General features: G+C 41.4%; 2 protein-coding genes across 2 annotated transcripts in view; one reads left to right on the forward strand and one right to left on the reverse strand.

The window, feature by feature from the left end:
- Nucleotides 1–2,589, reverse strand: part of LOC126109719 (Y+L amino acid transporter 2) — a 92,767-nt gene extending 90,178 nt beyond the window's left edge. The window contains exon 1 of the mRNA XM_049914773.1: nucleotides 2,237–2,589. The gene's annotated coding sequence lies outside the window, so the exon portion shown is untranslated. The remainder of the gene's footprint in view (nucleotides 1–2,236) is intronic.
- Nucleotides 2,590–2,715: 126 nt separating this feature from the next.
- The window catches only part of LOC126109720 (thioredoxin domain-containing protein), a 44,409-nt gene continuing 32,915 nt past the window's right edge, over nucleotides 2,716–14,209 (forward strand). Inside the window, exons 1-2 of the mRNA XM_049914774.1 lie at nucleotides 2,716–2,923; nucleotides 3,003–3,188. Coding sequence (XP_049770731.1) covers nucleotides 2,761–2,923; nucleotides 3,003–3,188 — 349 coding nt within the window. The 5' untranslated portion in view covers nucleotides 2,716–2,760. The remainder of the gene's footprint in view (nucleotides 2,924–3,002; nucleotides 3,189–14,209) is intronic.

Here is a 14,209-nt window from a genome sequence, read left to right on the forward strand (position 1 = left end):
AATGTTACAAGGCCAGATCAGTCGATCATCCAGACTGCTGCCCCTGCAACTACTGAAAAGGCTGCTGCCCCTCTTCAGGAACCACACGTTTGTCTGGCCTCTCAACAGATACCCCTCCATTGTGGTTGCACCTATGGTATGGCTATCTGTATCGCTGAGGCACACAAGCCCACCCCACCAATGGTAAGGTCCATGGTAGGGGATTATTAACACTACTAATAAATAAAATGACTCTTGCCTCTTTATCTTATCTTTTAATGTTATTATTCCAGAAATGTATCTTTCATGTGACTGACAATGCCAAATTAAGCAAATAATAGGTTGCTTAAACACAGATGCTTCTTATCCATCCGGAACTCTGTTCACCTCTACTTTAAAAAAATTGTATATGGCAAGATTGTATATAACTACACTCATTAGTAGTTTAACGTTTTATGCATTTTGATTTTTTATATATTTTCATTCGGATAATTTTAATACAAATCACACTAAATGAATAAAATAGTAGTTTGATTCAGGTAGCACCAGTGGGGAGGGGGGGGGGGGCGGCAAGAAGAATTCAGACTCCAATGAATGACCCTTCTGTTACAATGATGATTATGATGATGATGATGATGATGATGATGGCATATGTGCCCCTGCTGCAGTTAAATGGAGTGAGGGATGATGTGAAGGAAAAAGTGTCAGCTCGACATAGTGCATGAAAGACTACTGCATTTTTCATATTTTGGTTTATGAACTTTTTTTTTTCCCAGCAGAATTCACATGAATGCACTATAATTAAATGACTCAAAGAGCAGCCCTAACTAATAGCTACTATGTCGTTTGATCATGAAGTCTGACGAACACAGAAATACAACAGTCTTATGTCTAATTTGGAAGATAGGAGCAAAGAATAAATGAATGAGTGGTGAGCACAGTTGTACAGTCTATCGGAAAAGCTGTTTACCCTTGCCTACCAAAATTCATGTAAAAATGCTAGTGCCAAGTTCACAACAGGTCACACATTTTCTACTGTCAAAGAGATGATCACATCTGCAGTTAAGAACTCTGAAATATACCAGTGTGGGCAGCACATCTGGGTAGGCAAGCCTGAAAAGTGAGGATGTGCCCCTTATTGTTGCAGCACTCAGCTAGCCATAAGTGCAGGATGCTTAATAAAACGTTTGCATATACAATATACTTTAATACTGCTCAAGTGCGTGGATCTACAGGTTGAACTGCTAGGTAATGTTGATCATGTCTAGAAGAATGAATAATCATTGCTTTGTTTTACTTGTTGGAGATGAGTATCAAAAAGTTGCAGAAAAATTGTGGTTCAAATGGCTCTGAGCACTATGCGACTTAATTTCTGAGGTCATCAGTTGCCTAGAACTTAGAACTAATTAAACCAAACTAACCTAAGGACATCACACACATCCATGCCCGAGGCAGGATTCGAACCTGCGACCGCAGCGGTCATGCGGTTCCAGACTGAAGCGCCTTTAACCGCACGGCCACACCGGCCGGCAGAAAAATTGTAATGGGCAGTATGCATGACTGCACCTATTAAATCACCAAAATTTGAAAAGTCAATTTCAAGAGAGTTTCATGGATAAATTAAGGAAAATATGACATCACTTTTTAAAACTGCTAGTCAGACCCTAAACATGATAATCTATTAACGACTAGCACATGAGTACATAAATACCGTTCAAATTCACTACGAGTGGACCATAAACCTATGAAGAAGGAATCCTGTTCAGCTAAAAGAGATCTGCATAGCTATTATGTAGATCACAATTCCACACAAAATATGTTGCCAGTGTGAAACAAAAATTTTTGGGAAAATGTGTTAGCCTTGAGATGACTATTATAAAACATACTGTACTAATCATGATAGCAAAAATACACATTGATCCTAAAAAAAAGGATACAATGATGAAGAGATATTTTGTACAACTTTGGTGAAATAAGAAAATAAGAAGCCGATGACAAATTTGTATAGAAAGACGAAAAAAGCTGTATTAGCCCACTATAGTGGCTCATAAATTTCACAGCTTCAATGACAAACATTATCCGAGGAGCAGTTGGAATTAATAAGCCTCCTTGAAACAATTTCACACGAACTGGCACCTCAAGAAAGTATCCGTTTCATAGGAAATTCAGTTTGCGGAACGAACGTAACAGCTTCGAATTAATATTTTACGTGTCATATATATCTTGAAATAATTTAAAAATATTTAAAGTTACTTACTGCTCAGCTATTGCACGGCAAGCAAGTTGTAGACTATAGCACTTGGTAGATGTATCAATGGGAATTCTGAGTGTTTAGATTTGCCGCCTTAAAAGTACGATGACATAATCAGTTACAGCGCTGTGCTTTACACCACAATGCACTTGTGCATCACTGCAAATTTGGCGTGTATTGCATCAGCCAAATTTCCAAAACAAATTCTTCGAGACAAGCACACAATTACTAAGAGATGCATGAATTGAGGCCAGTTCGGAAGTGAACATCGAGCGCTTCATATATGGATGAGACAGGAACAATAGGAACGGCGATTAATAAAAGAAAGGGCATTTTAATTAACACACATAACCTTTCTTGAACCCGCACGCACGTGTTTCAAATTGGAACCGGGACAAAGATGGTATTTGAAAGTTGAGACTTGTGCGGAAATACATCTCCAGCGGCAATGCGTAGAATCTATGGTACAACTCATTCACGATTTGTTGGCGTGTTTATTATCTCTGGCACTTGACAACACACGAATGTAAATGTGTCACTTTGAAACAGCCGCAAGAATGTGGATTGTCAAAGTTTCTGTCTTCTTACTAGCTGTGATTGAGATCGGTTTATCTGCCTCTACGCTGGAATCCGTAAACGACGATGAGCTTTCAAACTTGATTAGGAGCGAAAAATACGTTGTTGTCGTTTTTAGTGAGTATATGTGTGAAATCGTGCGGTAAGCCGACAGATCAAAGTTCTGGCTATTTATAATTACGTATTTGTTTTTTAGCGAAGAAAGATTGCGAACCCTGCGATGATCTAGAAAATGAGTTAATAGCACTGCGTGAAGACTTGGTCGACACGCTTAATGCGTGGGTCGTAAAAGCAACAAACAGCCAACTTGTCAAGCTGTATAATCCATCCAAAGAGCCGGCCTTGGTGTTTTTCAGGCATGGGGTACCGTTGCTGTATCACGGTAAGTGGCCTAGTTCAAGCATCATAATTATATGAAATGTCAAGAGGATATTTACAATTTTGGGAAGAGGGCTATTTCATACTTTAACATTTAGTAGCCGTTTTCATTCCAATGTGGACAGTAGTTATTTACATTGTACTAGAATTTATCTCACCGTATTATATTGTAAACTCGACGAGGTAAGATAATTCTAGTCTTGTCACCACTTTAATCGGCAGTGATGACAGGTAAAATGTCAATGATGACAGATAAATGTGAACTACAAATAATGTAGCAATTGTGCATTTTTCCTAACAACTAATAGTCACATATGATGGAATCCGTTAAACGTGTTCGAAAGTATGTTCCATACTCCTGAGCAGGACATCAGAGGCTGAAACTGTGATCATGTTAAAAGCTCTTTCATTTTTAGTCATATCCATAAAATCATTTCCCTATGATTTATTCCATTCCTTCACTAATATGCTGATGGCTGCCTCTTGACAACTCTAGTAGCATGTGCATCACTGCCAGAGGAAAGTATTTGATCTTTGAATCATTATTCAAGTGTTGGACACTAGGTAGCATTTATTGTATAGCAGGCAAAATATGCCAAACACAATGACTGTTGTTCTCACAGAATAGAGGACAGTAGATGTGTAGCCCGTATACACAGTCTACAGCACTCTTTAAAACCGTGACAGCACACTACTGTCTCTAACCACTAAGTTTCAAAGTATTATAGAGCAGTTTCACATTAGTGGGCATTGCTCATTGTTCCTCTTTTCTAGTTATTGTAACTTATTTCTAAATTTCTTCATTTGCCATACTAATGTTTGCCCTACTATGCAGCTGAATTGTAACATGTGGAGTGACAATACTGTATGTTTTTATTTATTTGCTCAGATGTAGCTGTTTGGGTTAAGCATGCCGTAGTACATGTATCTGTGCACATGACATGTGATTTGCAGAGTATAGATGTAGGTGTAATGGGATGTGGGAAACCGCCTAAAAGCCACATATAGGCTGGTCAGCACAGCAACCCTCGTCATTAACCTGCCAGGTGGTTTCGATTTGGCTCGGCACTTCTGCTTAGCCCGGAAGTGGCTCTAAAACACTCATGGCTATCTGGACTGGTTTTTATTGTGGTTATATAATATTACTATCATTCTCTTAGAATGTTCTTTTTTATATCCACTATTTTTTGTATCATTTAGCAGAGGCAGAGGGGTTGACCTCCTCCATGCCAACCAGCATGTGTTCTGAAAAATAAGTCATGCAAAAACAAATCCATGCTTTACTTCCGTGACTTCCTAAAAGTCTTGGATAAAAGCTATCAAATAGAAGCAGTATTTTTTGACTTTCAAAAATAGCATTTGACTTGGTAGCACACCACGACAAAAGTATACTCATATGGGGTAAGGAACAGAATTTGTTAATGGACTGAGGATATCTTTGTAGGAGGTGTGCAACATGTTATCTCAGATGTAGAGTCAATGATGTGTAGAAGTAGCTGTAGATATGTCTTGTGAAAGTGTCTTGGGACTCTCGCTCCTCGTGTTGTGTATTAATATATCTTGCGCAGACAATATTAAGTGTAGCAACATTTTTAACATGCAGGCAACAGTTTGTATATGTGGGTTTCTGATAAACACACACGTTCCCACCAAAGACACACAGATCTGCACTTCCAGTTTTATGAGAACACAGCTATGGATTTAGTTAGCCACATTCTGACATCACCTTTTTTTTTTTAGTGCCGGAGACTATTTTAATGCAATGGTCAACATCATGAGGGGAAGTCCATTATGTACAGTTAAGAGCCAGCTTCTTTACAGAGTACTTTGAAAGCTTCGCCTCAGACACGACTCTAGTAAAGCTTCAGTTGCTTTTATCGTTTTTTTCATGACACATTCAGTTTCTGACATCACGGTCATAAAAAGCTGTGGTATTTCTTGGACTGCACATATAACAGCCACATCTGCATACAGTTTACGATGGAGATAGAGATGACTGGTGCCTTGCTGTTCCTCGACATCCTTGTCCCCCACATACTAAATGGTTGTCTCAGCTACAGTGTTTACCAGAAACCTACTCATACAGACTGGTATCTGAACACTACCAGCTACCACCACTTGGCATAGAAACAATATGTTCTGAGTGTCTTGGTGTATTTAGTGGAAAGTGTTTCATATGTCACCGACCTGGCCCGGGAACTTACCAAATTACAGAAAGTATTTGAGGAAAATGGCTACAACCTTCAATTTATTTTGAAAGCATTGTCACCAAAGGCAGGTAAACAGAAAGCCCCAGAGGAGAACACAAAGGAGTTTGCATTTTGCTGCTCCATTTGTCAGTGATGGTAAAGATAAACCACTTCCTGACGAGGCACGAAATCAGTTCAGTTTTGAGGCCTGACCAAAAATTCGACAGCTCATGAGGTCCGCTAAAGATGATGCCTGGGTTGTACAAAAATACCATAGGGGTGTGAACAGTTGTGACAAACACGCTGTACACACTATCGAACAGCGCTGTATAGAACATGAGATGTGCCTCCACCTACGGTATTGAAATGAACAGTAGCAAAATACAGTCTGGCAGAAGGACATTGTGTTTGACAAGAGATCGTTGAAGAATATTTGGCATTTGGCGATAAAAGAATTGAACTGAACTATGCGATACTTCTCGACCATGAATTTCTGAACCTATTTTATACTTTATACCGGTGGATTTGTGTATACCGGTGGATTTGTGGTATGGGAGAACCCCGTGTGGCACCAATCAAACAGCCTGAAATTCCAAATGACTTTATTGCGGATCCTCTTTGCAGCTCAGTAGTGGAACGGCAGTGTGGCTGAGGTATCCGGCAGCCTCACGTGTATCGTTGCCCGCAATGCTGTCAGAGAGCAGCCTTGGCCTGGCTACGGCTTGTGGCATGACGGCCTGTTGTCGGAGGCAACTCGAGTGTCTGGGCAGTCTGAGACTGCAGTCATGTATATGAGATGCATTTGCACGAGTGTGAGCGTGCGTGTGCGTATGTGTGTGTATTGTTAACATAGGCCATTGGCTGAAGGCTTTAAGTGTGAAAATAATCTTGTTGTGCCTGTCTGAGACTCAGCATCTCCGCTATATTGTGAGTAGCAATTTTCCTTTTCTAATATTGTTACATTCCATGCTGGATTTTCCATTGTTTGAGACAAAGGTATAGCGTTAATTAAAGTAACTGTGAAAGTTTTCTCCGGCTACTTTCAAGTTTTCAGAACCCTATTTATTACCAAAGAAATTTGGAAGTTCTCAACCAAAACTTACTGTAAGTAATAATGCAGTGTATTAATTAAATTTCATGGCAGTGACACTGATGCTGAAGAACGCTTTTATCACCAAATTTCAAGTATTCCACCACAGAGAAACCCTTCTGTACAACCAGATCTTGAATAACTATGCCCACAACTTGAACCTGACTTCAAAATAACAAAATATATATGTTTGTAATATATGACGTAAGTGATATATGACGTAAGTGACGATTATGCCAGATAAAGTAGGTGTAGCACATCAACCGTATTTTATTAGAAACGCGCAAAGTGTGGCAAGTGTGGGTGTTACGCCTTACAAAATATAACACAGCAGTCACAGTGCTGTGAAGTGAGCCGGCCTGGTAATGTGGAAACAGTTGACACACCAGTACCTACACTCCTGGAAATTGAAATAAGAATACCGTGAATTCATTGTCCCAGGAAGGGGAAACTTTATTGACACATTCCTGGGGTCAGATACATCACATGATCACACTGACAGAACCACAGGCACATAGACACAGGCAACAGAGCATGCACAATGTCGGCACTAGTACAGTGTATATCCACCTTTCGCAGCAATGCAGGCTGCTATTCTCCCATGGAGACGATCGTAGAGATGCTGGATGTAGTCCTGTGGAATGGCTTGCCATGCCATTTCCACCTGGTGCCTCAGTTGGACCAGCGTTCGTGCTGGACGTGCAGACCGCGTGAGACGACGCTTCATCCAGTCCCAAACATGCTCAATGGGGGACAGATCCGGAGATCTTGCTGGCCAGGGTAGTTGACTTACACCTTCTAGAGCACGTTGGGTGGCACGGGATACATGCGGACGTGCAGTGTCCTGTTGGAACAGCAAGTTCCCTTGCCGGTCTAAGAATGGTAGAACGATGGGTTCGATGACGGTTTGGATATACCGTGCACTATTCAGTGTCCCCTCGACGATCACCAGTGGTGTACGGCCAGTGTAGGAGATCGCTCCCCACACCATGATGCCGGGTGTTGGCCCTGTGTGCCTCGGTCGTATGGTCGTATACATTCCTGATTGTGGCGCTCACCTGCACGGCGCCAAACACGCATACGACCATCATTGGCACCAAGGCAGAAGCGACTCTCATCGCTGAAGACGACACGTCTCCATTCGTCCCTCCATTCACGCCTGTCGCGACACCACTGGAGGCGGGCTGCACGATGTTGGGGCGTTAGCGGAAGACGGCCTAACAGTGTGCGGGACCGTAGCCCAGCTTCATGGAGACGGTTGCGAATGGTCCTCGCTGCGGTCCGGTCCCAGGTCAACGGGCACGTGCACCTTCCGCCGACCACTGGCGACAACATCGATGTACTGTGGAGACCTCACGCCCCACGTGTTGAGCAATTCGGCGGTACGTCCACCTGGCCTCCCGCATGCCCACTATACGCCCTCGCTCAAAGTCCGTCAACTGCACATACGGTTCACGTCCACGCTGTCGCGGCATGCTACCAGTGTTAAAGACTGCGATGGAGCTCCGTATGCCACGGCAAACTGGCTGACACTGACGGCGGCGGTGCACAAATGCTGCGCAGCTAGCGCCATTCAACGGCCAACACCGCGGTTCCTGGTGTGTCCGCTGTGCCGTGCGTGTGATCATTGCTTGTACAGCCCTCTCGCAGTGTCCGGAGCAAGTATGGTGGGTCTGACACACCGGTGTCAATGTGTTCTTTTTTCCATTTCCAGGAGTGTAAATGGAACAGGGTGGAAGCCTCTCCACACCGAAGGCCGCAGAAACATTAAGTATACGCACCACGAGGTGCAGCACAGCTCAGAAACGTACAAATACCTTGCTGTTTCATAGTAATGTCACTTTCTGTTGGTACCACAGCTCTATCACCATGAGCCTCTATCGAGAGTCCGGGCAGTCTCGGGCGAGTGCATGCGCTGTGGTACGGCTTGTGCATCTGCACTGTCCAGCTAGGCAGGTGACGTAATGGCAGTGGTGCACTGCCCCACATTTATGGCCGGCAAGCTGCTTCCTGTGGCTGGTGCTAGCCTATTGTGGTGGCAGTTCCAGGTCTCGTGGTTTCAGTGCAGACTGCCCTGAGGCAGAGTCAAACTGCAGTTAATGAACAGCATTGTGGGCAGTGCCCCAGTGTCAAAGGCTCACGGTGATAGAGCTGTGATACCGACAGAAAGTGACTTTACTATGAAACAGCAAGGTATTTGTACGTTTCAGAGCTGTGCACGCTCGGACCGTGCTGTGCTTCGCGGTGCATATACTTAATGTTTATGTGGCCTTCAGTATGGAGAGGCTTCCACCCTGTTCCATTTAGGTACTGGTGTGTCAGCTGTTTCCACATCACCAGGCCGGCTCACCTCGCTGTGTTGTGACTGCTGTGTTATATTTTGTAAGGCGTAACACCCACACTTGCCACACTTTGCGCATTTCTAATAAAATACGGTTGATGTGCTACACCTACTTTATCTGGCATAATCGTCACTTACGTCATATATTACAAACATATATATTTTGTTATTTCGAAGTCAGGTTCAAGTTGTGGACTTAGTTATTCAAGATCTGGTCGTACAGAACGGTTTCTCTGTGATGGAATACTTGGAATTTAGTGATAGAAGAAATGAGTTGAATATACAGTACTTCTTCCAATTCAAAATGTGCATATGTCCTTACAATCACAAGTTAATTACAACACACCAAATTCTATCATAATCCTCTTAATTCAGTTGAAATTTTGTTTAAAAACTCCCAAAAGGTTACTCATTATTGGGCATGTGAAGATAACCAATATTAATACACTTCACAAACTTCTATGAAAATTTATATAAATCATAGTAATCTTCAGCACCTGTGTCACTGCCTTGGGATTTAATTAATACTCTGCATTATTACTTACAGTAAGTTTTGGTTGAGAACTTCCAAATGTCTTTGGTAATAAATAGGGTTCTGAAAACTTGAAAGTAGTATAAGAAAACTTTCACAGTTACTTTAATCAACACTATATTTTTGTATCAAACAATGAAAACTCCAGCATTAAATGTAGCAATATTAGAGAAGGAAAGTTGCTACTCACCATATAGCGGAGATGCTGAGTTGCAGATAGGCACAACAAGGTAATTTTCACACTTAATTAGCCAATGGCCTTTGTCAGCAAGAGGCAAACATATGCGCGCGTGCGCACACACACACACACACACACACACACACACACACACACACACACACACACACACACACAGATGCAACTCACATACACGACTGCAGTCCCAGGCTGCTATATTTTTGTATAGTATTAATAATCACAGAAAATAATAATTGCCTGGTTGTTATCAACAATAATTTTCATTTATGCAATTTTGTTGTATCTGGCATAGCATATTAGTATCTGGCATAGCATATTAAAAGCAGTGATAGAGATAAAAATATCTAGCAATACCCTCAATAAAGTCGGCGGATCACAGCTAAATACAACTTGGGACCTTGACATCAAAAAGTTGAAGCAGGTGCGCAATGACAGTATTAAATTTCACAGCCCTCGACCAGCCTCCAGTGACTTCACAGGCACTAGAGCGTCCCTGTGAAAACGGCAGCAACAGTCACATGGTAGCCAACACTTGTGAAGCACTTGTCGGAAAACTTGTTAATATTTTACCACTTAAAGCAGCTGGAAGCTCGAGACTTAATTTTATTAGTTTATATCTCCATGAGTCCATGATCCCCATAAAATATGTGGGGGAGTTGGAAAATAAGTTTCCCCTGTCGACTGTGGTCAGAGTTGTGTGTCAAAGGAAAAAAAAAAAGAATGAGACATTAAAGATGAGACATATCTTTATTTTTGTACATAATTTCCAAATACATTGAGACATTTGTCATACTGCTTTATAAGCTTCAAAAAGCCTTTCAGGAAAAAATCAGGGCGTTGCATACGGAAGAAGCGTCGAACAGCTTGTTTGACGTCAGCACTGCTGCCGAAGTGCCTACCGCCGAGAGTCTTCTTCAAAGCAGGAAACAGAGGGAAATCACTTGGTGCGAGATCCAGACTGTAAGGTGGGTGGTGTTGGTGCTCCCAACCAAGAGTTGCAATACGGTTTTGCGTTGCCGTCACCGTGTGTGGTCTCGCATTGTCATCCAACAGCAGAACACTAGATCTGAGAAGGCCAGGCCGCTTTTCCGAATCACCTCTTTCAATTTCGACAGAGTGGCACAGTACCGTGCAGCATTGACGGTTGCGTCCTCCAGAAAGTCCAGCAGCAAAACTCCTTTGGCATCCCAGAAAATGGTGAGTAGCACTTTACTTGCAGACGGAGTGCTTTAGAATTTCTTTCAGACAGGTGATGACGGGTGTTTTCACTCCATCGAAGTGGCCTTTAATTCGGGCGGGTAATGGTAGACCCACATTTCGTCCCCCATCACAATCCGAAACAGAAGGTCATTGCCAGATTCGTGGTGACGCACGAGCTGTTCCAGACTGAACGCCATGCGTTGTTCCACGTGTGTCGGAGTCAGTTGGCAGGGCACCCGTCGTGCTCACACCTTCCTGTATCGAAGACTGTCGTGGACAATCCTCTGAGCTCGCTCGTGTCCGATTCCAAGTTCTGCTGCTACTCCATCAATGGGGATACGCCAGTTCACTTTAATCGTGACATCCACCTTCCTGACATGTGCATCTGTAGTGGCCGTGCGCATCCGTCCAAGTCTCTATGTCCTGCACTTGCTGACGTCCATCACTGAATTGCTGGCACCATCTCCGCACCATTTGCCTCGACATCACATCTGACCCGTACACCTCTGCAAGGCGGTTATGAATTTCTGTGCCTGATACTCCATGTGCCCATTCATAGCAGATAACAGCTCTCACTTCCGCCTGTGACCATGACTCCAAAACGCATCTTCTTTCCATAGATCTGGGAAAAGACTGAGTGGCTGGCCTCCGCTTTGCGCAGACACTGCAACAGCGCCATCTGCTTGATCGCGGTTGACATCTACACAGTGCTGTATCAGTGTGTTGCATGTGCGTGTACACCTTCTGTGTCGTCTTTTGCCTATATCACACATCTCTGCCCACAGTCAACGGGGGAAACTTATTTTCCAGCTCCCCCTCATACTGTGACAATAACAGTGGATTTTTTTTTTTTTTTTTTTTTTTTTTTTTTTTTTTTTTTTTTTTTTTTTTTTTTGCTGCTGTTGGAGTTTCCTGCAATGACTTGACAAAACCCGAAAACATAGTATGGTATCATAATTCTACACTATTAGTGAGTCACAATTGGAATCAATTAAGTCATTCAATTATTATATAATGATTCCACCTTTAATGACCTTGAATTACATCAGATTATAAAAATGTATTCCCAAACCTCGTTTGTACAACAGTTTGATTTGGGTTGTTTCTCCCCAGTATACTAAACCACTAAAAATTGGAGGAAATATTTATATAGGAATGGTGTAACAGTTATCAGGTGTAATTAGTTTAACTTAAATTTGTTGTTGAAGTCCATTGTAGTTTTTTCTTCATGTAGACTCAATTGTATAGAAAAGTTATTTATTTTATTGGTTGCAGTAGAATAAATAGGTTCAGTTTCTGTTTTTAATATTAATATTTATTATAAATCGTATGTGTTCCATATGTGTTTCTTCAACTTTAGAGTAATCTCACATTTTCTACCACAGTGTGACAAGTCTGTCAATACAAAGTGAACCATCATGTTTCACTAGGTGCCAAGAATGTACTATGACTTAATAAGCCAAACAAAAAACCACAGATACAAAAACTTACAAAATATGCAAAGTACTAATTAGAAAGGCAATTATTTTCAAAGATAAAACAAAGGAAAAGTCTCAGACACAATGAGAAAGACTACTAAACTACATAAGCTTTCTAACAAAGTCCTTCTTCCAAAATAGGAAAGCATGCACACACCCACTGGGCCCAAGGGCTTGGAGACAATGGCTATGTGAGTGTGAGATCTGCATGTGTGAATGTGTGTTCATTTTATATTTTGGAAGAAGGACTTCAATGAAAGCTTAAATATTTTAGCAGTCTTCTTCATTGTGCTCGTCTGTGACTCAACACCTGCTCTATGTGGTGAGTAGCAATCTGTTCTTCACATATTATTGTTATTTTCAGAAATAGGTTTTTACATTGACAGAAATTGGTAAGTGATTAATAGTTTCTGTTACAAATGTTTTCTTTTTGCCTTCTACAATGCAGAAATAATAATGTTAATAAGAATAATAATTTTAAATGTCTTTCCAAAATTTGAAAAATGTAGTTACTAAAAATTGATAGTGTCAGTGTCTCAAGTAATCTTGTTCTTCTAATTGTATTGGGTACTCAGCGTGTTTCTATGTATTGTGTATTCAGATTGTCTGTATTTATCATCAGGTACAGAACATAATGAAAATGGGCCACTAATCAGTTTGTATTAAAGTCTGAGTATAACAGTTCGAGGGGATATGAAATGGAATGATCTCATAGCCCCACTTATAAACAACCCTGGGGAAATACTTTGGTTCATTAGTAGGATACTGCGAAAATACAGTCCACAAAGCTGATTGCATACAATGTGCTTGTGTGATCCAATCCTAGAATACTGCTAAATTGTGGGGGAAACATACCAAATAGCACTAACAGAGGATATTAAACTTACACAAGAATGATCAACAGTTTTGTTCGACTCACGGAGAGCGTCAGGGGAATCCTGAAAATCCTTCACTGGGAGATGCTTGAAGATAAATACCAATTACCATTTGAAATTCAATAACTATTTTTAAGCGAAGAATCTATGAATATCAGGAGGACCCAAAAGCAATGAGAAATCTTCTCCAGCAGTGGCTAGAACACTAGTTCCAAATTCTCCTGCTAGGGGCCTTCGCTGGACACCATTTTGTGTCAGCTTCTATAGCGGCATTATGGCAGAGGCATTATTGTGATCTGTTTGAATGTTTTTGTAAAAACTCTTTCACTTGTTTGGCAATTATTCAATGGAAGACGTTAAATAACAACATTGGATTCAATTTTGTGTTAGGGAAATCAGCAGCAGAAGCCATCACAAAATTTCAGATGGCTGATGGGGAGGAAACTTTGGGCAGGCAAGGATTGAAGAGCTGTTTTCTCATTTTAAAATTGGTCAAATATGTTGAAGACAAGTCGCAACCGGGATATCAGTTGACTTCAAGAACAGACAAAAACGTTGAAAAATCTGTGATGCAGTCATATTTGATTGTGGAAGAACAATCTGTAAATTGGTGGATATGAATGGAATGCCGTGCTGTTCCAACTGATTAATTTTGGCTGAAGATGGAACCTGCAGCAGCGATAATTTTGGCTGAAGATGGAACCTGCAGCAGCAAACTTCATTCTGTGTGTGCTTCCTGATAGCTAGAGGAATAATATCTTGTTTGTATACAGGGAATTGTCAAAACTGTCAGAAATTGATCTGCATTTTGGCACAAAAGTCAACACGGACAATGAATCATGGTGCTGTGGATATGGCTGTCAAGTGTGGCACTGTGTGTTGTCTTATTTATAGGTTGACCTCCTGTTTAAATGTAAGAAACTCTGTATAAAAAATGTATAATTTCGTAGCAGTGTGACTTATACACTCCTTTAACCATTATTTTGTTGTATTGATGATGATTATGGAATGCAATAATGACTTCCCTAAATCTCTGCTAGGAGTGCCATCTGCAGGGAAACTGCCTCATGCTGACTGAGGTTAGGCTGTTGGTTCCTGTTTGTATTCGGTTTCATGATCAC

This window comes from Schistocerca cancellata, chromosome 12, assembly GCF_023864275.1.
Source record: "Schistocerca cancellata isolate TAMUIC-IGC-003103 chromosome 12, iqSchCanc2.1, whole genome shotgun sequence".
NCBI classification, from domain to species: Eukaryota; Metazoa; Arthropoda; class Insecta; order Orthoptera; family Acrididae; genus Schistocerca; species Schistocerca cancellata.